The 24,513-nt window shown below is 43.8% G+C and overlaps 1 protein-coding gene across 22 annotated transcripts in view; it reads right to left on the bottom strand.

The window, feature by feature from the left end:
* The window catches only part of ATG7 (autophagy related 7), a 274,102-nt gene that overhangs the window by 111,451 nt on the left and 138,138 nt on the right, over positions 1-24,513 (bottom strand). For 17 of the 22 annotated variants that reach the window (XR_009492304.1, NM_001142967.1, XM_024983110.2 and 14 more), the window contains 1 exon segment: positions 12,887-13,009. The exons of 2 other annotated variants lie outside the window; for them this stretch is intronic. Coding sequence is in view for 18 of the 20 variants with exons in the window: in NM_001142967.1 (NP_001136439.1) it covers positions 12,887-13,009 (123 nt within the window). In the remaining 2 variants the exon portion in view is untranslated. 22 annotated transcript variants of the gene reach the window in all.

The raw sequence follows: 24,513 nt of genomic DNA, 5'->3' as shown, positions 1-24,513 counted from the left end.
TCTCCCAGAACTAAGGTGAGAAGCAAGATGGATCAAAATGAAGATTGCAGAACTGAGAATCAATTTAATTGTACAGTATCAAAACATGGAAACCCCCCAAGTACAACACAGAGCAGCTGTTATGTTTGCAAGTGAGAAGGGTCAGCTGTAAAAATACAGCCCCTAGGATCGGGGTCACAGGCCAAACGGTGAACACACCTCCCAGGCTCCCAGGACCCTCCGCTGCGGTCAGGAAGTCTGGGCCAGCGGCTCTCCACTTCCTCATCCCCACTTTCTCTCTCACAGGCTGAAAAATCCCTCCTCCCCGACAAAATGCACTCCTGTATCTTAATGCTTTTATAATTCAAAGTCACACACAAACTGCCAAGGAGGAGAGCTTTAGGACGGGACAAGCTGTTCAGTATGCCATTCCATAGGAGACGACAGAATTCGGGGGGTGGCGATGGTGGTGGGGGAACAACTTGATAGCTTAGCTGGTCAAGGTCGTCTCAGTGGTTTAAACGCTGTATTCCCGTTTGGCTTCCGGGAGTCCCATTCCTACCTCCTCAAAGCCGCAGGCACTGGGGACCCTATGCAGGGGTGGGCTGGCCATCAGGACTGCCTCCGTCAGACCAGCATGCCCAGGAGATAATCTCAACTGGAAGAGGCCTGTGTGGGGCGGCAGGACAGCGGGGATACTGCCTAACGGGAGAAGTGTGTCTCCTCACGTAGAGATGAGGCTGCAAAGAGAGCTTAACAGATATGCTCAAGTTTCTAAACCAAGGGACTGATGCTTAATTGTTATTTCAAAAACTGCTTATGTATAAAGATACAAACTTAAGGAGAAAGCAAATAATGACTTAAAAGGTGCCTTTAAAACCCTGTGAACTATTGGGGAATTTTGAGTTCGTGTTGGATTTTAGGTGGTGTTATGGAATTATTGTTCTTTATTCTGTGATGACAACAGCATTCCATTTACATAGAAGAGTGTCTGTATGTTTACCAGATTCAAAAAAAAAATATAGGGGAGGGAGTGTCACTGTATACGGAACTTGCTTTCAAACAGTTCAGGAAAAGAGAAAACGGAATACGCATGTGATGTGCGTGGAAAGAAAGAGCAAGAGATAGATGAGCAGGTGTGGCGAAACATGAATAGACAAATCCAAGAGGAAGGTACTGGATATTCATTTTACTTTTCTGTAAGCTTTTATGTATGTTTGAGACTTCTCACACACACACACACAAATATCTTGGGGAAAAAATAAAATCCTGTAACAAAGAGTGAAATTTTAAAGATTCAGAGGCAGGTTGGGATTTGGATCTTTCCAATGCCCACTTCAACTTAAACAACAGACCACAGGGCACTCCTGTCTTCCCTTCACCCCTCCATCAGGGGCTGACCCTGACTTTCTCCTCCTAAGGAGCCCACAAGGGAGGCAGTTGACCAGTGGACTCTGTGGTGTTAGAGAAGACTCTTGAGAGTCCCTTGGACTGCAAGGCGATCCAACCAGTCCACCCTAAAGGAAATCAACTCTGAATATTCATTGAAGGACTGATGCTGAAGCTGAAGCTCCAATACTTTGGCCACCTGATGCAAAGAGCCGACTCACTGGCAAAGACCCTGATGCTGGGAAAGACTGAGGGCAGGAGGAGGAAGCGACAGAGGACGAGATGGCTGAACGGCAGTTAAAGCAAACCCAGGGAGACAGTGAAGGACAGGGAAGCCTAGCGTGCTGCAGTTCGTGGGTTTGCAAGAGTCAGACACAACTCAGCAACTGAACAACGGGAACTCAACAAAGTATTTACTGGCTCCCGGTGGCAGGAGAAAGGGTTGAATGAGGTGTGCAGAGACCATGGCTTGAAAACGAAGGCACAGTAAGAATGGAAGAAATCGTTGTCACATCTACACCAAGTTCACTCTTACAATGGGCTCGTTGTCACAAACAGAAAATCCCCACAACCACCAGGACCCAGACAGAGAGAGGAGGAGACAGAAGCCGGGGAGCGCCAAGCATGTGCCTCGGGGCCAGGTGCTTGCTTTCTCTTCAAAAATATTTAATGGAGAAAAAATTTACATGCCACACAATTCACCCGTTAATGTGAATTATTCAAAGGTTTTAGCACATTCACAAGGTGCAATCATTATCACGATCCAAGAAGGGAACACTAATCAGAAAGAAGCCCTTACCCAGAGGCAGTCACTCTTCGTTCCCCTCCAAGTCTCCACACACACCCCACTTCCCAGCAAACCTAATCTGCTCTGACTCCATGGACTGTTCAATCCTGGACATTTCGTACAAATGAAACACTGTAACAGGTGGCCATTTGTGACTGGCCTCCTTCACGCAGCATGACGATTGCAAGGTTCATCCTTCATCCACCTTATAACATGCGCCTTTCTTTTTTATCACCAAATAAGACTCCACTGTGATTCCAAGCTCACATCCGCATTTGACCGGTCCGCTCACCAGGTGCGGGGCCTGTGGGTGGTTCCTGCCTTCTGGCGATTATGGTCAAGAGTGCTGTTATAAACGTGTGTGTACGAGTTTCTATGTGAACAGTAGTTTTCATTTCTCTTGTTTATACACCTAAAAGGGGAAGAACAGAGCCATATGGTAACTCTATTTAACTTTCTGAGGAACTGCCAGACTGCTTTCCAAAGTGACTGCACCATTTTACACTCCGAGCAACAGTGTGTGAGGGTTCCAATTTCTCCATACCTCGCCAACACTTCTTACTCTCATCTCTTACGGTCATCTCAGTGGGCCTGCAGTGGTATCTCACAGTGGCTTTGATCTGCATTTTTCTGACGGTTAATGATGCCAAGCATCTTTTTTTTTAATGGACTTATTGGACATCTGTATATCTTCAAAAAAAGGTCAGTTTAAATCCACTGAAGTCACTCAGTCATGTCCGAGTCTTTGCGACCCCATGGACTGTAGCCCTCCAGGCTCCTCGGTCCATGGGATTTTTCCAGGCATGAATACTGGAGTGGGTTGCCATTTCCTTCTCCAGGGGATCTTCCCAACCCAGGATCGAACCTGGGTCTCCCATATTGTAGGCAGATGCTTTACCATCTGAGCTACCAAGGAAGCCTGCCTTAAATCCATTGGCCATTTTTAAATTGGATTAGTGATTTTTTATTATTGAGTTATAAGAATTCCCTATATAAATATTCTGGATATTGGTTTCTAATCAGAAAAATGAATTTCAAAAAAAAAAAAAAAAACCTTTATTCTCTAATTCTTTTCCTTTCTTCATAGTGTCCTTTGAAGTACAAAGTTGCAGATTTTCATGGAGCCCAATTCCCAATTAATCTGTATTATCCTTTGTTAGGTGCTTTCTTATTCAATGCTCACAGTTAATTGTGCAGAGTAGAGATTACTGATCCCATTCAACAAATAAGGAAAAGGAAGCTCAGTGAAGCAAATGACCCAAGGTCTCACAGGGGGCCACTGCACATGGCCCTGCCCGGCCACACAGTGAACAGAGCAGGTGTGGCCATTGCTCGGAGCTGGGCCATGAGTTCAGGCCTTCTGACCAGGCCAGGTTCAGGCCTTCATATACTCCGGGAGTGTTACTGTGCAATATGGCCAAGTTTTAAACAGATTCCTCAGACATTACACATTTAACATTCTAGGGATGCTGCCGTTACTTAAAACAAGGGGATCTGGGGAATCTGTCTTTGGAAGTTATATGAACACGTAGTGAGTTGGGCGTGTTTTATAAACATACTCAATTGTAATGAGGGGAGGTCAGAGTTTATGATGAAGCCAAAAGTCCTGGATACCTAAGTCTGGAAAAGGAGGTACATTATTCAGTTGGATTGCGCCTTTTAGGATTTATATACATGGTGACACACACACCAACCAATACAGAGTATGAGAAGTCATTTAAGATTAAAGGGAGATCTAAGTCTCAGAACTGTTTCTAGCAATGGCAGCCCAATATGCGAGATGCCAGAGGACACTGATACACTGCATGAGAAGGAATCACACAGACACGCTTGAAGACATTCTGATATAAAAACTGGCCATCTTTGTACTTCTCAGTCACACCAGAACACTGAATCAAAATTACTGAATTACTGGAGCTAAAAAGGATTTCACATTTCTTCCAATCTCCTTAAGTGATGTAACCAATGCACCAACTGTTGACTCGAGTCCTCACGAGAACACTAGCAGAACAGGGACTAAAATTTAAAGAGGATGCAGTGTCCATGTTCTAGTTCTTATTATCAGCTGTTTGAACTCTGCTTTTAGCATTTATGGCTCTTCCCCTCTCTCCCCCACAGACCTCCAAGTGGGTTGTGCCATCCAAGACACCTCTACTAAAGGGTGTGGAAGTGTGCCCGAGGTTCACGGTCCATCTTCCAACTGGCTCATCCCTAACACCAGCTTATTTAAACATCTCAGGTCCATGTAGATAGCTCTGACAGCAAATAAAAGGGGCTCATTTTATGAAGTGAGTTCTGAAGGGATACTGCCAAGCCTTATTTCAAAAGCCAGGCTCCAGTTTCCAGTCTAAGAATTAGATGGCTTTCTGCCTGCTGTCTCTGCTTTTCCCCTCTTACTTAGGAAAGAAGGCCAAAGCTGAGCCTCAAGGGACTGCTTCATAAGGAAAAATCGACGCAGGGTACGGTGTCAGGATGGGCCAGTGCAGGTTGGAAGTGGGCTAGCAGAAGGCTTGGGAGAAGAGACGCTGCTTCGCGAGCGGGTTAGGTCAGTCCCCAGGGCCATTTCCCTCCACTGGAAACAGGTTTAAGTGCTGACACGGGGGTTTCCCACAGCTTCTACTAGCCTCCAAAGGCATATTTGTCATCGGAGGCTCTTGATGAAGCTGTACATAAATATCTGACTGTTGTTAAACACAAAACAAAACAAAACAAAACAAAAATATTCCACGGGAACCAAATCAAAACCAGCTGTGAGGGGGAGAGGCCAAAAACTCAGTGTCAGTGCAAAAGGCCCAGCAGAAACACTTGTTAACTGTGCTATGTACTTTGCTGAATAGTAAACTGTCATGCCAATGAAGCCATATCACATGACTACAATGTCTTTCACATGACTCTCCAGCTATGGGAGAAATGGGCATTTTATTTTCTAGAATTCTGGATTCTGTAGTGGATGAGTCAGAATCTGGGTTTTAATTCAGAATCAACCCATCGGCCCAGGCCTGTTCATTGCCAGTCATCAAAATTTAAAAAAAAAAAAAAATTATGATTTTTTACATCCTATGGTATATAGCTGGTGTGCTAAACTTACTTTTTAAATGATCATTCATTAATCCCTAATTCTGCAGAAAGAAAGTAGTGCTTAGCAAAAACACAGTTCTTTTAAAGGAGTGCAATAATTGCAATCTTAAAAAATAACTGTATGACACAGCATCAAGTAAAACGTGCGTGTGTGCATCTGTGTGTGTGTGTGTGTTCGTTTCTCAGTTGTGTCTGACTCTCTGCGACCCGATGGACTGTAGCCTGCCAGGCTCCTCTGTTCATGGGATTCTCCAGGCAAGAATACTGGAGAGGGTTGCCATTTTCCCCTCCTGGGGATCTTCCCAACCCAGGGATCAAACTCAGATCTCTTGCATTGTGGGCAGATTCTTTACCATCTGAGTCACCAGGGAAGCCAAGAAAAATGTAGCCTAAAATTAATGCTGGAATCATGAAACTTGCCAACTTTCAAAAATGAGAATGAACTATTTCAGGCAAGTTGGGTTATGGAATTTTGGAATTTGAACATCTCAAGGATATACCAATATAGCTTGTTTTATTAACTCCTATAAATCAGTGTTTTCTCTCTCTGGTTAGATAGAGTTTGAAACTTATTTGGCATTTCCCACAGCACAATGTTGAACTCACAGTTGGAACTAAAGCAGTACATGTGAACTGATACTTGATGAAAAATAACCCTAAGAAGCAAAGTCACAGCAAATTTTATGAAAAGATGGCTAAGTCATTCACAAGTTTGATTAGACTCGGCCTTTTTACAACAAGCTAAGCAATTTAAAGAGTACGTGGTGAGCATGTCAAGGGCTCCGTGACTTGGAAGTCTTGTGTTTCATCAACTTTAGGGTCATTTCCTCTGGTTCCAACTGGGATCAACAGTCAGCTAGGAGCCATGGGGGACTGGGGTCCATCTTTAAATATGCGAGACCATTCACAACAGGGTCTTGAAAGTAAAGGTCAGAACTCTGTGCAAAATTCCCTGTTCAGAGAGCAACATTTTAAGAGGGTAAAAAGCTAAGTGGGGCCTCCCAGAGTGTACTTACCAAGAGCTAAACTGGCTATAAAGAATCTAGCGATCTCTGCCTAAGACCCTTTCCTTATGAAAAATTTATGAGGTGGGTGTTTTAAGTTTTTCAATCTACAACTTGAGATAAAATTAATTCATCACCACATATTTTTCATGTAAGTATTTTTACTGCATCCTTGGTCTATAGCTTCTCTTCACTGTACTAAATGAAACAGGAAGACTTTATCTGCTAAACCAAGCTACCGGTTCTGTTCTTTTTCTCCAAGCTGTATCTCCACCCTGTCTCTAATACCATCTAGTCATTTTCACTTATTTATTCCACTACCTCAAAATCATCACAGCCCAAGATAAACTGACCTCCGTGACTCTGGCACCCCCTCCCCCAACTGCCAGCCCCCTTTTTGCACCTTGCTCCTCAGCCCTCTTCCAACAGACCCAACCTGGCGATCTGTCTGTTCCTCTCCACAGCACTATCATTAAGCTAGTACAAAGGCAGTCATTTTTGGATACTCGATGATGGGAGGGAGGTGAGTGCAGAAAACTCCATGGGTCAATCTCACTAAACGTGGTTGATTCTGTCTTGAATCTCTCTCTCAACCCATTCTCTCTGTGCCCCTTTCAATGAAAATAAAGGGATCTATAATCTCTAGTGGGATCAGTTTTGCATTCCTCCTTCATAAAGGGGCCATATCTGGGGAGAGAGACCACAGATGTTAAGGGAGATGAAAAAGTTTAATAACAATGAAACATTTTCTTTCTTTAAACTGAAAGGAATTAACCTGCTACAAAATGGATGAACCTAGAAAACATCATGCTAAGTAACAGACATCAGACACAAAGGCCTTAACTTTGGTTTCAGGCTCTTGAAAGTGAAGTTGCTCAGTCGTGTCCGACTCTTTGAGACTCCATGGACTGTACCCTGCCGGGCTCCTCCATCCATGGGATTTTCTATGCAGGAATACTGGAGTGGGTTGCTATTTCCTTCTCCAGGGGATCTTCCAGACCCAGGGATCGAACCTGGGTCTCCCGCATTGCAGGCACACTCTTTACTGCTGAGCCACAACAGAAGCTCATTCAGCCTCTTGATGAAGGTCAAAGAGCAGAGTGAAAAAGCTGGCTTAAAATTCAACACTAAAAAGCTAAGATCATGGCATCCAGTCCCATCACTTTGCGGTAAACAGGAGAGGGGAAAAGTGGAAGCAGTGACAGACTTTATTTTCTTGGTCTATAAAATCACTGTGGATGGTGACTGCAGCCATGAAATTGAAAGATACTTGCTCCTTGGAAGAAAAGCTATGACCAACCTAGACAGTGTGTTAAAAAGCAGAGACATGACTTTGTTGACAAAGGTCTGTATAGTCAAAGCTGGTTTTTCCAGTTGTCATGTAATGAGAGGGTAACAGGCAGGATGCCTAGGGGCCCCCAAATGGAGGAAATAGGCTGCAAATACCAGACATTTTTAAAAAATCTCTCCCTTAAGCGGCAGGAGGAAACAAACTACAAATATCAAGATTTTTCTCCTTTCTCTATACAAAATTAAAAGGAAGTTTCTTTTAAAATTCTGTGTTGCCATGATGACACCTGGTTCTACCTGAACTTAACTTTTCTCAAACCTTGAGCTAACCAATGCATTTTTCTTACGGAAATGTTTTTCTTAAGCTATGTTAATGAACTATGTATTTCCTTCAGTCAGTTCAGTCGCTCAGTCACGTCTGACTCTTTGGAAGCCCATGGACTGCAGCATGCCAGGCCTCCCTGTCCATGTATTTACCTTAGATTGGTTTGCCTAAGACTGAGAACCAACTTGACAAACCAGTCTGTTTTATTCAACAAACCAGTATGTTTTACTCATGCAAATGTTCTCTTAAGCTATGTTAATGAGACTATGTTATTCCTTGGAAATCTGCCTGTCTCCAAGATATACAAGATATACGTCAATCATTTTATGGTCTGGAATGACTCACCTTGTGGCCATGTTCTCAAAATGCATGCTGTGGGGGAGGGGCCTGGTGTCACTGTCTGAGTTTTGAGACACTTCCTTTCTCAAATTAGCAGCCTGCTAGTAGGTATGTAACTTCCTGCTAAAGGCTAGCAGGGGGGCACTCTTTCTGCCTGCTTCTGATGTCTATATGTCAGAAGTGTTCTCTATCTCTTTTATACTTTAATAAAACTGTATTACACAAAAGCTCTGAGCGATCAAGCCTTGTCTGCTTTTGAACTGTGGTGTTGGAGAAGACTCTTGAGAGTCCCTTGGACTGCAAGGATATCAAACCAGTCTATCCTAAAGGAAATCAAACCTGAATATTCATTGAAAGGACTGATGCTGAAGCTACAATACTTTGGTCATGTGACATGAAGATACAGCACATTGGAAAAGACCTTGATGACAGAAGAAATTGAAAGCAAATGGAGAAGGGGGCAGCAGAGGATGAGATGGTTGGATAGTATCACTGAGTCAATGGACAGGAGTTTGAGCAAGCTCGGGGAGATGGTGATGGACAGGTAAGCATGACGTGCTGCAGTCCGTGTGGTTGCAGAGTCGGACACGACTGAGTGACTGAACAGCAACAACACGTGACATATCCAGGATAGGAAAATCCACAGAGACAGAAGGGAGGTTAGTGGTCACCAGGACTGGAAGGAAGGAGGAGGCGGGAGTGAGGAGTGACAGCTCAGTGGGCACAAAGTTCCTTTTTGTGAGGATGAAAAGGTACTAAGCTCGACAGTGACAGTAGCAGGACTGTGAATGTACTAAAAGGCACTGAACTGGACATGCTGAGAGGGCGAACTCCACGGTACGTGACTTGTAAGTCAATGAAGCTGTTACTGAAAAGTGCATTCAGGGCTTCCCTGGTGGCTCAGTGGTAAAGAATCCATCTTCCAAAGCAGGAGACACGGGTTCAATCCCTGATTCGGGAAGATCCCACAGGCCATGGGGCAGCTAGGACCGTGTGCCACAGCCACTGAGTCTGTGCTCTAGAGCCTGGGAGCCGCAACTACTGAAGCCCGCGTGCCCTAGGGCCTGTGCTCGGCAACAAGAGAGGCCACCACAGTGAGAAGCCTGCGCACCGCAGAATAGCCCCCCTCACCACAACTAGAGAAAGCCTGTGCCAAGTATCACAGACCCGTGTGGCCAAACAGAAGCAAACAGTCTCTGATATCGGGTAACTCCAACTAAATGCTCAAGATCTGAGTAACATATTTTAGACTCCTGGCCTCTGAGACCTTTATTCCAAGGACACCCTGGACCCCCTCTCCTGTTGCACTCCCCCACGCTTTCCCTGCCCAAATCTTTTCAGAGACAGCCTACTTATCCTATCCCAACTAACCGGAAAATCCGGTCCCTTCCAAGGAAAGCTTTTTGTTGACATAGTTACTCCTCCAGGCAGGAGTAACAGTTCTCTCAGCACCTAATATGCAAATGTCGAAGGCGTTTTTGCTGACACTAGAGTTCAGTAGTCGCGTCTCTGCTGCGCACACTGTGAGCTCGTCTCGCTAAGTTTTGTATTCGGTTACGAGCACAGTGCCCTGCTAGTGAGTTTTCAAAAGATGTTCAGTAAAGGCTTTCTTTTTTTGCAAAACTAGTATTTGTACAAATATTTTATAAACAATGTATAAAATGATACTGTCACATATAATTATCTGGTTGAATCTTTTGCAACTGCGATGTTGACGAATGAAAGCAGTGAGTCCAAGAAGAGAATTAACTGGGCATTCCTCATCGCATTGCTTCCCTGGTGGCTCAGAGGGTAAAGCGTCTGCTGCAACGTGGGAGACCCAGGTTCAATCCCTGGGTCGGGAAGATCCCCTGGAGAAGGAAATGGCAATCCACTCCAGTACTCTTGCCTGGAAAATCCCATGGATGGAGGAGCCTGGTAGGCTACAGTCCATGGGGTCGCAAAGAGTCGGACACGACTGAGCGACTTCACTTTCTTTCTTTCTTTCCTTGCATCGCTAAAACAAGTTGGGACTCTTCCATATGGGATGCAGAAGTCTGTGTCTTTATTACTGAATATCTGTAAACGTACTGAGAGTCCACTGTGCAAATCAGCACACGACCTTTACGCAGGTAGTGGATATCTTTTGATATTCATCTTTCTTCACACACACCCTTTTCCCAGTCAAGTAGAACAACACAGGCAAGACAATGATTCTTGTTGCCAGGAGGTCTGCTGGTAAGCATTCTGTTTTGGAAAACATAGTCCTGTTTCGAGTTTTTGAAGAAAAAGAATAACCCTTTTCTAAGATAAGGGTTGCAAACTCCAATACCAGTAAGAGTCATCAACTGAAAAGCATCTTCAAAACAGAGCACCGTCACTTAAGAATATCTTTCGGGCAAGAAAGCAACAGCAGTGTTCGTCTCCACGAAGGGAACCGGGTGGTGAGGGACAGGTGGGGAGGAAGGTTTCCTTCCCACACAGTCTTTTTATGCCTTTAAAACCTTGTATCAAGCACATTATTTAATCTATAAAATTGGCTTTTTGGCTCCAGCTAACTATCACTATTAAGGAATGCAGGCCTGGGGTTGCCAGATCGGATCTTTCAAAGAAGTTGGAAATGGGGAAACTCACATTTTTATGTAAAACTCATAATTTTTAAAATGTTGGCTTCATTCAGAATTTAACGCGTGGGAGGCCAAACAAAACACACGTGTAAGCCGTGTCTGGTCCCAGGCCAGCCAGGTTACCACCTCTAATCTAAAACCTATGTGCGGCTATGACTGCAAAACTAGAAACGTACTTTACTGGAGGAAAACTTCAGAAAGAAAACTCAGCCTGTGGATGAGGTCACTCCCCCTTCCTGCCCTACCATCTCTCTGCTGTTGCTTTCTTAAACTGCTCCTTCTCCTTCTGGGTCTTCGAAAAGGCAACTGATGTTTGACCAACTAAAGCGCAAAACAAGCCAGGTTTGATCAACGAATACACCCTTTATCCTAGCATCCGGTCTGCTTCTAAAGAGTGAAACATGGTAGGCGGCAGCGATGGGGTCGCTATCAAGTTGCAATTCTTCTAGGCAACCAAAGAGAAGTATGTGAATTATTTCTAGGTGGGTGGAAAAATTCCCCCGCCAACTAGTCACACGCCACTAGTCCCTCACCATCAGCCCTGCTCAGGGGACGAAGTGCAGCCTTGATCAACCTAACATTCTGAACCTTCCCTGGGAAGCCAATCACAGCGCTGGGGAAAATCTCTTAAAGGCCTGCAGAGACGCCAGTCATCTGCTGAGAATGAGGCTAAGAGATCTGTGGGGGCCTGATCACAGGTCACAAGTGGGAGACTGCATCTGCTGGACGCCCAGAGGACAGCAGGGCAAGACGAAGAAGAATCGCTCTCAGTTCCACGACAAGCACTAGAGAAGTGCCATCACGCCTCATGGTGAGGTGAAAACGCTTACTTCCATCTGCTGGGAGCTTCGGGAGATTTCATTTGGGTATTTCTGTGTGGTATTCCTACACTCGGTGATAGGTCCACTCTTATAAACAGCAGTCTTCACCACTAGCTAGTCCAGTGTTGGGCTGGCCCACCATTCACTGACCCCTGGGGCCTCCCCCAGTAGTGAGGATACACAACCCCAGACGGTAATCAATGAGCAGGACTAGGGGCTGATGGTAACTCTGCAAACGTCCTACTCCCAAAGGACATAGGCACCCAAGCGTTTCTTATGTTACTTGAGGAAATGCTATGACAGGCCACGTTTTCCTAAGAGCTTCTTTACCTAGGTTACTGTGGGAGAGGGCTGAGTCGGGGGGATGTGTTGATTTAATCTCATTCATCCATCTTGAGGGATTCCCTGGTAGCTCAGACGGTAAAGAACTCCCCTGCAATGCAAGAGACCTCGGTTCGATCTCTGCGTTAGGAAGATCCCCTGGAGAAGGGAATGGCAACCCACTCCAGTATTCTTGCCTGGAGAATCCCATGGACAGAGGAGCCTGGCGGGCTACAGTCTATGGGCTCGCAGAGTCGGACACGACTGAGCGACTAAGCATCCACCTTGAGGAACTGTTTTGCCAAGTGACCAGGCAGTGCCACACATACGCAGCATACTATTTTCTGAGAACAGCGAGCATTTGGAAAAGCAAAATGATCATCCACCCTGTAATCCCAGTCTTTAAAAAACAAACAAACCACGACTGTAGCAACCCAGGAAATTAAGATTTGCAAAATATTCTAAACGGCAAGCAAAACAAAACTCTCTTAGGTTGTAACTGAGAAGGCAACCTCATGGTGGGCTTCAGTGGCCCAAGAGGGCGGATTCGCTTGTGAAATAAAAACCAGGCGTCTTCTTGCTGAACATGGTCAGAGTCCAGTGTCTTCCCTGACTTGCATTTTGATGTATGCACATCACAGCCAACTCTGCACTGGCCACAGGCATGCTGCCCGATAGAAAGAACCTGGATGCTTGGAAATCAATAGCCCGCAGTTTCTTCATCAGCAGTTTTGTGCATTTGGCACCCACCACACAAAAACCTGCACACAGCAGCATCCAGCAACTGCAAACGGCTCGTTTACTCACGGCCAGCAGACTGACTTAGCAATTTGGTTCTAAGGAAAACATTCATAATTAACCACTTCCTTCCTTTTCTGTAAATCTGAATATCAAACAGGTTTTAGACCCATCTGTCTTCTGAACAAGATCTTTGTCTTAAGTCTTACCTCAGCAGCCTGGGTCTCTTGATGCAGCAATGTAAGACCGGTCAAGTCCTCTAAGAAGGAGTGCGAAGAATTAAACACCTTCGCCAGGAAATTAAATCCTTCTCGTTCATACTGATCGAGAACCTGTAAAGACATTTATGAGTGAAAGTGTTAAGTCACTCAGTCATGTCCCACTCTTTTTACCCCATGGACTACAGCCCTCCAGGCTCCTCTGTCCATGGAATTCTCCAAGCAAGAATACTGGAGTAAGTAGCCATTCCCTTCTCCAGGAAATCTTCCTGACCCAGGGATTGAACCGGGGTCTCCCGCATTGCATGTGGATTCTTTACTGTCTGAGCCACCATGGAAGTATATTAGATATATGTTAAGGGGGAAGTAGGATTTAAATGCATATTAAAAGATTTTTACTTCTAATAATCACCTGTCAAAAAATGGAACTAAAACAAGAATTAAAAATTAAATATGGGAAAAATCAATCTGTTAGGCAAACAACTGTGAGGGTTTAGTATTTATCATTTTCCCTTTCTTAGAAAGAACGACAATACCATCTTCCAATTCAGATGACAGTATTTCTCAGACAAAATAAGTTACATGCAAATTCACTAAAAATTCTAGAAGAGTAGAGGTTGCTGATTCTAAAGTTCACTTTTTAGGAGAAAAGTAATAGGCAATTATTTCCTTGTGTATTGACAGATGAATGGATAAAGAAATTGTGGTACATATATACCATGGAATACTAGCCATAAAAAGGTATGAATTTGAGTCAGTTGGAAATGGGTGGATGAACCTAGAGCTTGTTATACAGAGTGAAGTAAGTGAGAAAGAGGAAAAACAAATACTGTATATTAACGCATATGCATGAAATCTAGAAAAATGGCACTGATGACCCTATTTGCAGGGCAGGAATACAGACAGAGACTTCAAGACTGGAATGACGGACACAGCAGGGGAAGGAGAGGGTGGGACAAATGGAGAGCGTAGCACTGCCTGTATCCACCACCGTGTGTAACAGAGACGGCAGCGGGGAGCTGCTGCGAGACACAGAAAGGGCAGCTGTGCTCTTCGATGGCCCAGGGAGGCGGGCGAGGCTGCTGCTGAGAGGGAGGCTCAAGAGGCGGGCGGATCCTGTATATTTACAGCAGATTCACGCTGCTGTAGGGCAGAAACACAACGCTGTAAAGCAATTATCCTCAATTAAAAATAAATTAATAGAAGAACAAACAAAACTATAGGCAAGAGAAGAGCCAAGAAAAAAAAATTTTAAGGATAAAGGGAAAGGAAGGGACAAAAGGTGGGAAATGAGACCCACCAGTTAGTCAAATGCATTAAAAATGATTTTTTTAATGTAAAAATGAATTTCATTGGCATATCACAAAAAAGTTGCCCAAACAGCCAATAAACATATGAAAAGTTGCTCAACATCACAAGTGACAGCTAAAAACCACAATGAACGGCTACTTTATAGCTACCAGAGCAGCTAAGATGAACAAGACGGAAAATACCAAGTACTCACAAGGGTATGGAACAACCACTGTTCTCATGGGAAGACAAAATAACCACCTTAGGTGTTTAATATTTATATGCCCTGTGACCAAGAGATTCTTAAAGAAGGCTGAGTGCCGAAGAATCAGTGCTTTTGAACTGCAGTGTTGGAGAAGACTCTTGAGAGTCCCTTGGACTGCAAGATCAAACCAGTCCATCCTAAAGGAAATCAGTCCTGAATATTCACTGGAAGGACTGATGCTGAAGCTGAAGTTCCAACACTTTGGCCACCTGATGCGAAGAGCTGACTCATTTGAAAAGACCCTGATGCTGGGAAAGACTGAAGGCAGGAGGAGAAGGGGACGACAGAGGATGAGACGGTTGGATGGCATCACCGACTCAATGGACATGAGTTTGAGCAAGCTCTGGGAGATGGTGAAGGACAGAGAAGCCTGGTGTGTCCATGGGGTTGCAAAGAGTCGGACATGACTGAGCGACTGAACAATACCAGCCAACAAAAAAATGTGCACAGAGGCGCATCAGAAGAGCGGAACAAAAGTGTCCAAGCAGCACCATTCACGACAGCCCCAACAAGGAACTACTCCAGTGTCCGTCAACAGTAGGCTGAATTAACAAACTGTGGCTTATTCACACAATGGAATAACACACAGACATGCAAATGTACGACGACTACAAGCAACAATATAGATGATTCTCACAAACTACGTTAAACAAAAGAAGGGAGAAGCGGTGTACACTACAGGATTACAACAATGTAAAGTTTTTTAAAAAGTGAACCTGTGCTGTTAGAAGTCAGGAGTGTGGTTGTGCAGTGAGGGACTGGAACTGGAAGAGGGCACAGGGGAGGGCCTGAGGTGCTGGTAACTTTTTCTTTTATCTGGGTTCTGGTTACAAAGATACACCTGGTGAAAAACCATCAAGCACTTTTTCATATATACATTGTCCTTTGATCAAAAGATCAAGAGAGGGACTTCCCTGGTAACCTAGTAGATAAAAACCTGCCTGCCAGTGCAAGGCTCCACATGACACGGAGCAGCTAGGCCTGTGGACCACAGCTGTGAACCTGCGCGCCCCAGCTGCTGAGCCCTTGTGCCCTGGAGCCTCTGCAGCAAGAGCAGCCGGCACAACGAGAAGCCCCCGTTCACGGCAGCTAGTGAAAGCGCACACAAAGCCACAGAGACCCAGTGCAGCCAAAAGCAAAGGAATTAGCTAATTTTAAAAAATATCAAAAGATACAAGATCGGTAGTCTTTTGAGGAGAACAATATAAGAACATGACTGCTTAAAAGTGATTAGCACACTTAGGAATTCAATGATCACTGTGAATTACAGAAGGCACACGGTGAATCAGAGCCTTGGAAATTCTCTCAAAACTCAGAGTAAATAAAGAGACGACTGCTTCAGATACACAGCAGACACTGATGATACATCCCGGAAATCAACACATGAACGGAAAGGCTGGAAAAGCAATGACACAAAATACAGAGAAAAGAATTTTTTAAAAATGTCTCCATGCAGAAATGAAAATGTAGAAGCCCTTCAATCCAGCAATTCCACTTCAAAGACTTGTCAAAGAATTTTTGCTGTTGTTGAGGCTTGCAGACTTGTGATCCCCTCCCCGCTTCCAATATTCTTTAATACTGAGAGGGTAACAGGCAGGAAGGCCAAGGGTCTCCAAATGGAGAAGACAGGCTGCAAGCATCAGACATGTTTTCTCTCTCTCTCAAGCGGCAGGAGGAAACAAACTATTAGTGTTATATTTTCCCTTCTCTATACAAATTTAAAGAGACGTTTCTCTTCAAATTCTGTGTTGCCATGACGACACCTGGTTCCACCTGAACTTAACTTTTCTCAAACCTCGAGCTAACCAATATATTTTTCTTATGGATATGTTTGTCTTAAGCTATGTTAACAAACTATGTATTTACCCTAGACTCTGTCTTTAAGTAGGTTGCAAACCAGTATGCAAACAAACCAGCATGTTTTACTCACGCAAATCTTCTCTTAAGCTATGTTAATGAGACTGTATTTGCTTGGAAACCTACCTTTCTTCAAGATTCATGTCAATCATTTTATGGCCCGTGACAACTCACCTTGTGCCCACGTTACCTCAAAATGCATGCTGTGGGTGAGGGGCCTGGTGCCATTCTCTGGGTTTTGAGGCATTTCCTTTTTCTAGTTAGCAGACTGCTAGTAGCTATATAACATCCTGCTAAAGACTAGCAGGGGGCACTCCTTCTGCCCGCTTCTGATGTCTATGTCCGAAGCTTTCTTTATCTCTTTCATACTTTCAGTTAAAACATTATTACACAAAAGCTCTGAGCAATCAAGTCTCGTCACTGGCCCCGGACTGAGTTCTCCTCTGGAGCCCAAGTATCCCGGCGTTTTTTGTGGTTCAGCAACAACCTTTCAATATTTAGCTATTTTTTTTTTTATAAGGTGAATATTGTAAAGAAAATCTGATGATGAGCATGTTGACTCTTCAGTGGCATGCCCACCCCATCCCCACTTAAATCCTGCTTGTCGTTGGTCAGTCGCTCAGTCGTGTCCGACTCTTTTTGGCCCCATGGACTGTAGCCCAGCCAGCCTTCTCTGTGCATGAGATTTTCCAACCAAGAATACTACAGTGGGTTGCCATTTCCTTCTCCAATATTTTACTTGCATGGGTACAAAGGCTGAGGTGCAAGGATACTCACAGGAACACCATTTGCAACAACAAAAGATTCGAAATAACCACCCCTTTAAAGGTGCTGACTAACTAAACTGCAGTATATTTACGGTCAAAGACATAATCAGGATGCATTAAAAGAATGAGGCATTTCTACAGTACTGATATAAACTGACTTCCAAGACAGAAATGTATTAAAAAGCAATATCCAGAGTATGAATCTAGTACTGATGCTTTTAAAATAAAGGTGGTGGAGAGGAAGCAAGGGAAATGCACATATGCAGGGGCTTGTTTCTGCATATAGTATCCCTGAAGAACAGACACACAAACACACACACACACACACGCCTGACAACAAGTAGTTGCCTTTGTATCTTCTTTTACACTACTCGAGTGTTTTTAAACCATGTACACATATTACCTATTCATATAATATCATAAATCTCAAAAATTTTTTTTTCCTTTGGTGCCAGAGAAAGGTCTTAAAAGAAAAGGATGAAGAACTCTAATGTCCTGATGAGGCAGTTGGAACTGGAGGGGAGCAGTGGCTCCTCGTGGGCACAGCAAGTGTGTAGGTAGGGACCAGGGAAGTGGCCGCAGTGCTAAGTTAAGGAGAACAGGGAGCTGGGTGCTGGGGAGCTCTAGGGTCTGGACAGTAAGGTCCAGGGAGGGCCAGTCAGCTCTGGGGTCAGGCGGTGAGGTCATCTGCTGCCAGAGAAGGGGATGTGGTGGGCCATGGAACTGGAGGAGGGTAGTGATGGTCTGGGACAGCAGGGTGGAGAATGGGAGAGGGGCAGGTGGTTAGTGGTGCACAAAAGTACTGACAACCTAAAACCCCCATTCAGGACAAAAATTTGAGTTTGGCCCCAAACTCAAATTTAACAATCCATCAAAGCTTGGGGACCGGCCAGAAAGGGTCAAATAATTTGAGGCGCTAGTGAGTAATTAAAAGACAGTTGCTTCTTGGAAGGAAAGCTATGACAAACCTAGATAGCATATTAAAAAGCAGAGACATCACTTTGCCGACAAAAGTTTATATAGTCAAAGCTGTAGTTTTTCCAGTAGTCATGTACAGATGTGAGAGTTGAACCTAAAGAAGGTTGAGTATTGAAGAATTGATACTTTTGAACTGTGGTGCTTGAGAAGACTCTTGAGAGTCTCTTGGACAACAAGGAGATCAAACCAGTCAATCCTACAGGAAATCAACCCTGAAAATTCACTGGAAGGACTGATGCCGAAGATGAAGCTCCAATACTTTGGCCACCTGATGAGAAGAGCCAACTCATTAAAAAACTCCCTGATACTGGCAAAGATTGAGGGCAGGAGGAGAAGGGGGTGACAGAGGATGAGATGGTTGGATGGCGACACCGATTTAATGGAGATGAGTTTCAGCAAACTCTGGGAAATGGTGAAGGACAAGGAAGCCTGGCTTGCTGCAGTCCGTGGGGTCGCAAAGAGTTGGACACGACTGAACGACAGGAGTGAGTAGTCATGAAGGGGTCTGAGGCTGTTGAGCACAGACCTGCAGGCGGGAGGCACGGAGAAGCGGAATCCTGGAGAGGTGGAGGAGCAGGGGGTGACTCTTACATGCCAAGGCATCAACAAAGTGCAGTCTTTGGCCGATTAGCCACAGGAAATTAATTTGACAACCCAATGCCTGGATAAAAAAGCATTTAATAACTGAATTCCTCAGTAATTAGGAGATTCCTTACAAACCAGAATGTTATCTCAGGAAAAATGTGCATAGAAATTAGGTGACCCTTTTCAAACTGCCAAGAGCTCTGTGTTTAGTGACCATCCCATTTTTGTTTTTTAAGAGAGATGACATTAATATTGCGATTTTTTATTTTTTAATTGACACATAGTTCATTTATAATGTTGTGTTAGTTTCAGATATACAGCAGAGTGAGTGGTTCATACGTATCTATTCTTCTTCAGATTCTTTTGCTTATAGGTTATTATAGAATACTGAGTGGAATTCCCTGCACTATATACAATAGGTCCTTGTTGGTCATCTATTTTATATATAGTAGCTCGTGCATGTTAATCCCAAACTTCTAATTTATCCATACCCCCGTTACCATAATCATAAGTTTTCTCTGTTAATCATAAGTCTTCTCTGTCTGTGGAAGTCTATTTTGTAAATAAGTTCATTTGTATCTTTATTTTTTTAGATTTCACATATACGCAATATCATATGACATTTGTCTTTCTCTGTCTCCCTTCACTTAGTATGATCATCTCTAGGTCCATCCAGTGATCACTTATTTCTGAGTGAACTATTCAACTCATTAAGCAGCTTCTTTGTGCCAGGTTTCCAGTAAGGCAAAAAAAAAAAAAAAAAGACATGGGAATGAAAAATGGACAAAAACTTTGATAAAAAAAAAAATGTGGAGTAACTCCAGAGATGACTTGTTATTGGATCTTAATTAAACCTGGAGGTTTCAAGCCTGTGTTTCCACAGATAATTTTGTAGTGCTATAAATCTGGACGAAGTGGAAAAAACGAATGGCCAGGGTAGAATGAGTGAAGGCCTTCCCCATAATCAGGATGTACAGAAAGTTTGATGCTGAAACATTATTAATAGCTCTGGCTTGAAAAATATGTGGAAAAACTTAACCCTCCAGGGGCATATTTAATCATGCAAGAGTTTTCCAGTATTCCCTTTATGTGCTGGGAAGTTAATCTGTGTTACGAGTATAAGCAGCTTATAAAATGTAGGAGGATTTTTTTCCTCCTCCACAAACAGCTCAATCTTAAAGGAGAAAAAAATGTGTTTTAAATTATCAAAAAAAAAAAAAAAAAAGAGACAGAAAAAAAGTATCACAATGAATTTGAGCACTGCAACAACCTGTCATAAAACATAAAACATATAATACCTCTTAAGTAAATTATATAATATGTGGTCTTATACACATTACATTTTGGAAGGTTATAAGTATTCTAAAGATACTAGGTTATAAGTATTCTAAAGGTTGTAAGTATTCTAAAGATTATAAGTTTATAAGTATTCTAAAAGGTTATAAGGTTATAAGTATAAGAAGGTTATAAGTATTCTAAAGATTCTAAAGTTTTTTTTCAAGATCTTTCTGTGTTGTTGGCTGTTGTCATTATAGACTGCCTGAACCGGCTAAGTTTGCTCCTGCCCCTAAAAAGGGCTCTGAAAAAGCTGTGACCAAGGCCCAGAAGAAGGACAGCAAGAAGCGCAAATGCAGCCGCAAGGAGAGCTACTCCATGTACGTGTACAAGGCGCTGAAGCAAGTCCATCTGGACACTGGCATCTCCTCCAAGGCCATGGGCATCATGAACTCCTTCGTCAACGACATTTTCGAGCGCATCGCTGGCGAGGCATCGTGCCTTGCGCATTACAACAAGCGCTTGACTATCACATCCAGGGAGATCCAGACCGCCGTGCGCTTGCTGCTACCTGGGGAGCTGGCCAAGCACGCCGTGTCCGAGGGCACTGAGGCTGTCACAAAGTATACCAGCTCCAAGTAAATATAACACGCCTAGCCGCTGTTAACGGAGAAGGCGACGGCACCCCACTCCAGTACTCTTGCCTGGAAAATCCCATGGACGGAGGGCCTGGTGGGCTGTAGTCCATGGGGTCACTAAGAGTTGGACACAACTGAGCGACTTCATTCTTTCACTTTCTAAAGATACTAGGAGAGTTTGCTAAGTAGAGAAATAATAACTCCTTTAAAGATATGGATCCTTTCCTGATGGACACAATTTTCCTTACTTAACTACGGCAACCCACCCCCGTATTCTTGCTGGGAAATCTCATGGACAGAGGAGCCTGATGGGCTACAGTCAGTGGGGTCACCAAGAGTCGGACACAACTGAACAACAACAAGCCTATGCCGCTCCCCACGGCACGCTGAATTGCCACGGGGACTGAAGAAAACACTCTGCCTCACTGTCTTGGTAATAGGGAGCTGATCGGTTTTTAAATATCAACCAGATGGTTGGTAACTTTGTTTCTATTTCTGTATATGTCAGTGATATAAACCAGATAATGGATAAGAAAACAGCTTCCTATGGAAATGCAGCTATCATCTTAACTAAATCAGTTTCTGTTAACTTCCTCTGTTTAGATACAGGCTTTACAATGTCAAAACTTTAAAAAGGAGGACAGTTCTGAGTTCAAGATACATAATAGCAGGGGATGATTTATGGGTGCAAGAGTGAGAGGTACAAACGATTCAGGACAAGACCGGTTACAAGGACATATTGTACAACATGGGAGATACAGCCAACATTTTGTAATAATTGCAAATAGAGTACAACCTTTCAAAAATGTATAAAAATTTTTAAAAAGTGAGTCTGAAAAGATAAAAAAGTCTGAAATGAGATTTTAAGGTTAACTAGTTCTTTCCTGTAAACTGATCTAATTTCATAATGTAAATAAAAATAGAAACAAAGTTAAGAAAACATACCAGTATGTCAAAAACTAGAGCTGCCGGGAGCCAGCGTGAGGAACTCCGCCCGTGGCAAAGGTCATGAGGAAGGAGGCTCTGCATATGCAAAGGTGGGATCGAGCTTCAGGAGTCCCCCTGGAAGTTCTCGAGCATAGAGTCTGCCTACTTTCTGCTTTGTGCTCTCACCTACACCTCTGACTTTACGGGGGGCTGTCCCCCACTACCTCTCTCTGAAAAAAGAGTTAACTTACAGCTCCAGTTGATAAAGTTGCTGGGCGTGATAAGAGTGTTTTAACCTACAAACTCCTCAGAAGGTTATTCCGGCCACAGGTGATTGTTCCCAGCCTCCCAACCGTGAGAGGCATGAGATGTTCTAAACTGTCTAAATACAAATTCCTTTGAGCAGTTAAAAGATTGATTAGAAATTGTATTGGTGAAGGGTTTTTCACTTGTTGGGCCAATGTTTGCTAAGTTTCCATATCCCTTACCTGCTGTGTCCCTGGCAGTGTATTGATTAATATAATTGGTGTAAGTAGTAGCTTTAATGTTTGTAACCTTGGATCCTTGAGTTAATTCTTTTTCTTGTTATAGCCCACCACACTTTTGCCCTATAGGAATGCAACTTTATCTAATGCTTTTGGAGGGTGGCGCCTGACTAATCACCTTTAGAGAAAAATAAGTTTTCTGAAGAAAGGGTCTTAAAATGTTAACAGGCCTCCGGGCCAGAAGATGATGCAAATCACCTAAACTTTTGCATATGATAAGTTTGCAGGAAGAAAGCCTGGCTTACTGCATGACTCTACCCCTTCCTCCATTATCCTCTATGCATAACTTAAGGTATAAAAACTACTTTGGAAAATAAAGTGCGGGCCTTGTTCACTGAAGCTTGGTCTCCCCATGTCGTTCTTTCTCTCACCTTCTGGCTGAATTATTCAGCCTCTTTTCTCCACTGAATTTCCTCACTGAGCTATCCTTATTTAACCACTCTTCATATCTTTAATTAACGCTTAATTGATCTATTGTTTCCTGATCGCCGAAGCCGTCTCCCCTTCGAAACCCCTGACTCCACCGTGGCTGGACCCCGGCAATAGCATTAATCAGGATAATACCTGGCATGTCAAAAACGCACTACAGATAAGTCTCTTGTTCTTTCCCTAATGTCACTGTATAGTGTCCATTTTTCTTAGGAATCCAAATCTAAAATGGGTACAATGGTAATTTAGAGGATATGGGAGATTTTAAATCAAAATGTTGAATAGCTTTCAAATTTCAACAATGGAATAAGAGTTCCGAACACTTCAGGGATTTTAACTGAACTTCTTACAGTGCAACACACAACTGTACTAAAAACAAAGCCAAATAATATCGTATTGGTGTTGTCACATACCAAACTCAGAAATCTGAGGTTAATTGAGCAGAAGGAAAGAAACTGAAAACTGGGAGACAACATGCAATGGGCAGTAATTTGCCAACAGTGGGCAAAACTTCGTCTTTCTGAGTCTGTCTGCTCATCTCTACAATGGTTTGTTTGTTGCTCAGTCGCTAAGTCGTGTCTGACTCTGCGATCCCATGGACTGTGGTCCACCAGGCTCCTCTGTCCATGGGAAGAATACTGGAGAGGGTTGCCATTTCCTCCTCCCGGGGATCTTCCCGACTCAGCGACTGAACCTGCGTCTCCTACATTGGCAGGAGGGTTCTTTACCACTGAACCACTGGGGAAAACCTACAATGGGGATGAAACTCCAAGCCTATCTGTCCACTTAGATTAAAAAAAAAAAAAAAGATTTTATGACTTCAATCACTAAGAATGGTTTACAAAGGACAATAAAAGTGCTATTCCTTTATTACCTTTTTTGCACTTATTCTCATGATACAATTACTATCAGCTAATAGGGTGTGGCACATGCAGAAAACACAGGACAAAATGGCACACGGTGACAGAGAAAATACCAGAGTAAGGGGCTCTGAGAACACTCTTCCATAAACGAGAATACTAACAAACCCTGAGGCATATTTATTTAAGAAAAGCAGCTGTAAAAATAAGGTTTGTGGCATTTTAACTTGACCAGTTCCCAGCCCTTTTCCCCTTCTAGCTTGACTGTAGCCTTGAAAACCAACACACCATCACAGTGAAAACTAGGCTGGGAGCCAGCGGAGGAGGCACATCGGAGATCTGAAGGAGCTGTGACCCCATGTTCAGAAAATTGCCACCTGTTTGTAAGGAAGACCCCACTCACTTGCTGCTCAGTTGCTGTCTTTATTTGACTTGACTCAGAAATCACCATATGTGAAAACCTTTTTCCAGGGACCAGTTGTTGAAAAGTATCAGGAGCAACTGTTGTTCAACACTGTGACCTGCTGAGGTGGTAAGTGACAGTTAAAGCAACAATAAGCTTAAAACAAAAAGCTTAAAAGGAAAATCTGGTGAATCCCACAATCTTAGGAATCCAGAAGACTACACATGAGCATAGACCTAGGTGCATGCCCTAAGTCACACACGCGCTCAGGAAAGATCTGAGAAGGCCTTAAGCTCTCACCTCTAGCTGATCAGGAGGATCTGGGCAGGTAGGAGATGAAGGGTAAGGCAGAGTACCTAACTGCCCAGGCGAGCACTGAGGACATGGCCCACCACACACAGAGCCCCCAACAGAGAGTGGAAGGCTTACTGGTTCTGTTAGGGGAAGCACACTGACTGAAGCACAGGTGCCCCACCCTGGCCAGGCACCACAGTAACCATTTGCATGAGTTGTTTTAGGACAGGAGATCCTCATAAGGAATACGGAACTAATAAGCCACCAACCGGAAGAGTTTGGGAAAGGTTGAAAGGAGACACCGCGTGTTCGTCCACTTCCCAGAATCCCTCTCGCTAGCATCCATCTTGGCTGGGCCATGTGCGCCACCAGGAAAGACTCTGAATTAGAATGATTGGCCAAAGAACACCCGGAAACTAATCCCATCACCATAAAACCTGAGACTGCAAGCCACGCGGCAGAGCAGTTCTCCTGGGTTCCCTTACCCTACTGCTCTCCACCCGGG

The sequence above is a fragment of the Bos taurus genome, chromosome 22, assembly GCF_002263795.3.
Source record: "Bos taurus isolate L1 Dominette 01449 registration number 42190680 breed Hereford chromosome 22, ARS-UCD2.0, whole genome shotgun sequence".
NCBI lineage: Eukaryota > Metazoa > Chordata > Mammalia > Artiodactyla > Bovidae > Bos > Bos taurus.
The sequence above is the reverse complement of the archived record's forward strand: the minus strand, read 5'-3'. Positions and strand labels throughout refer to the sequence as shown.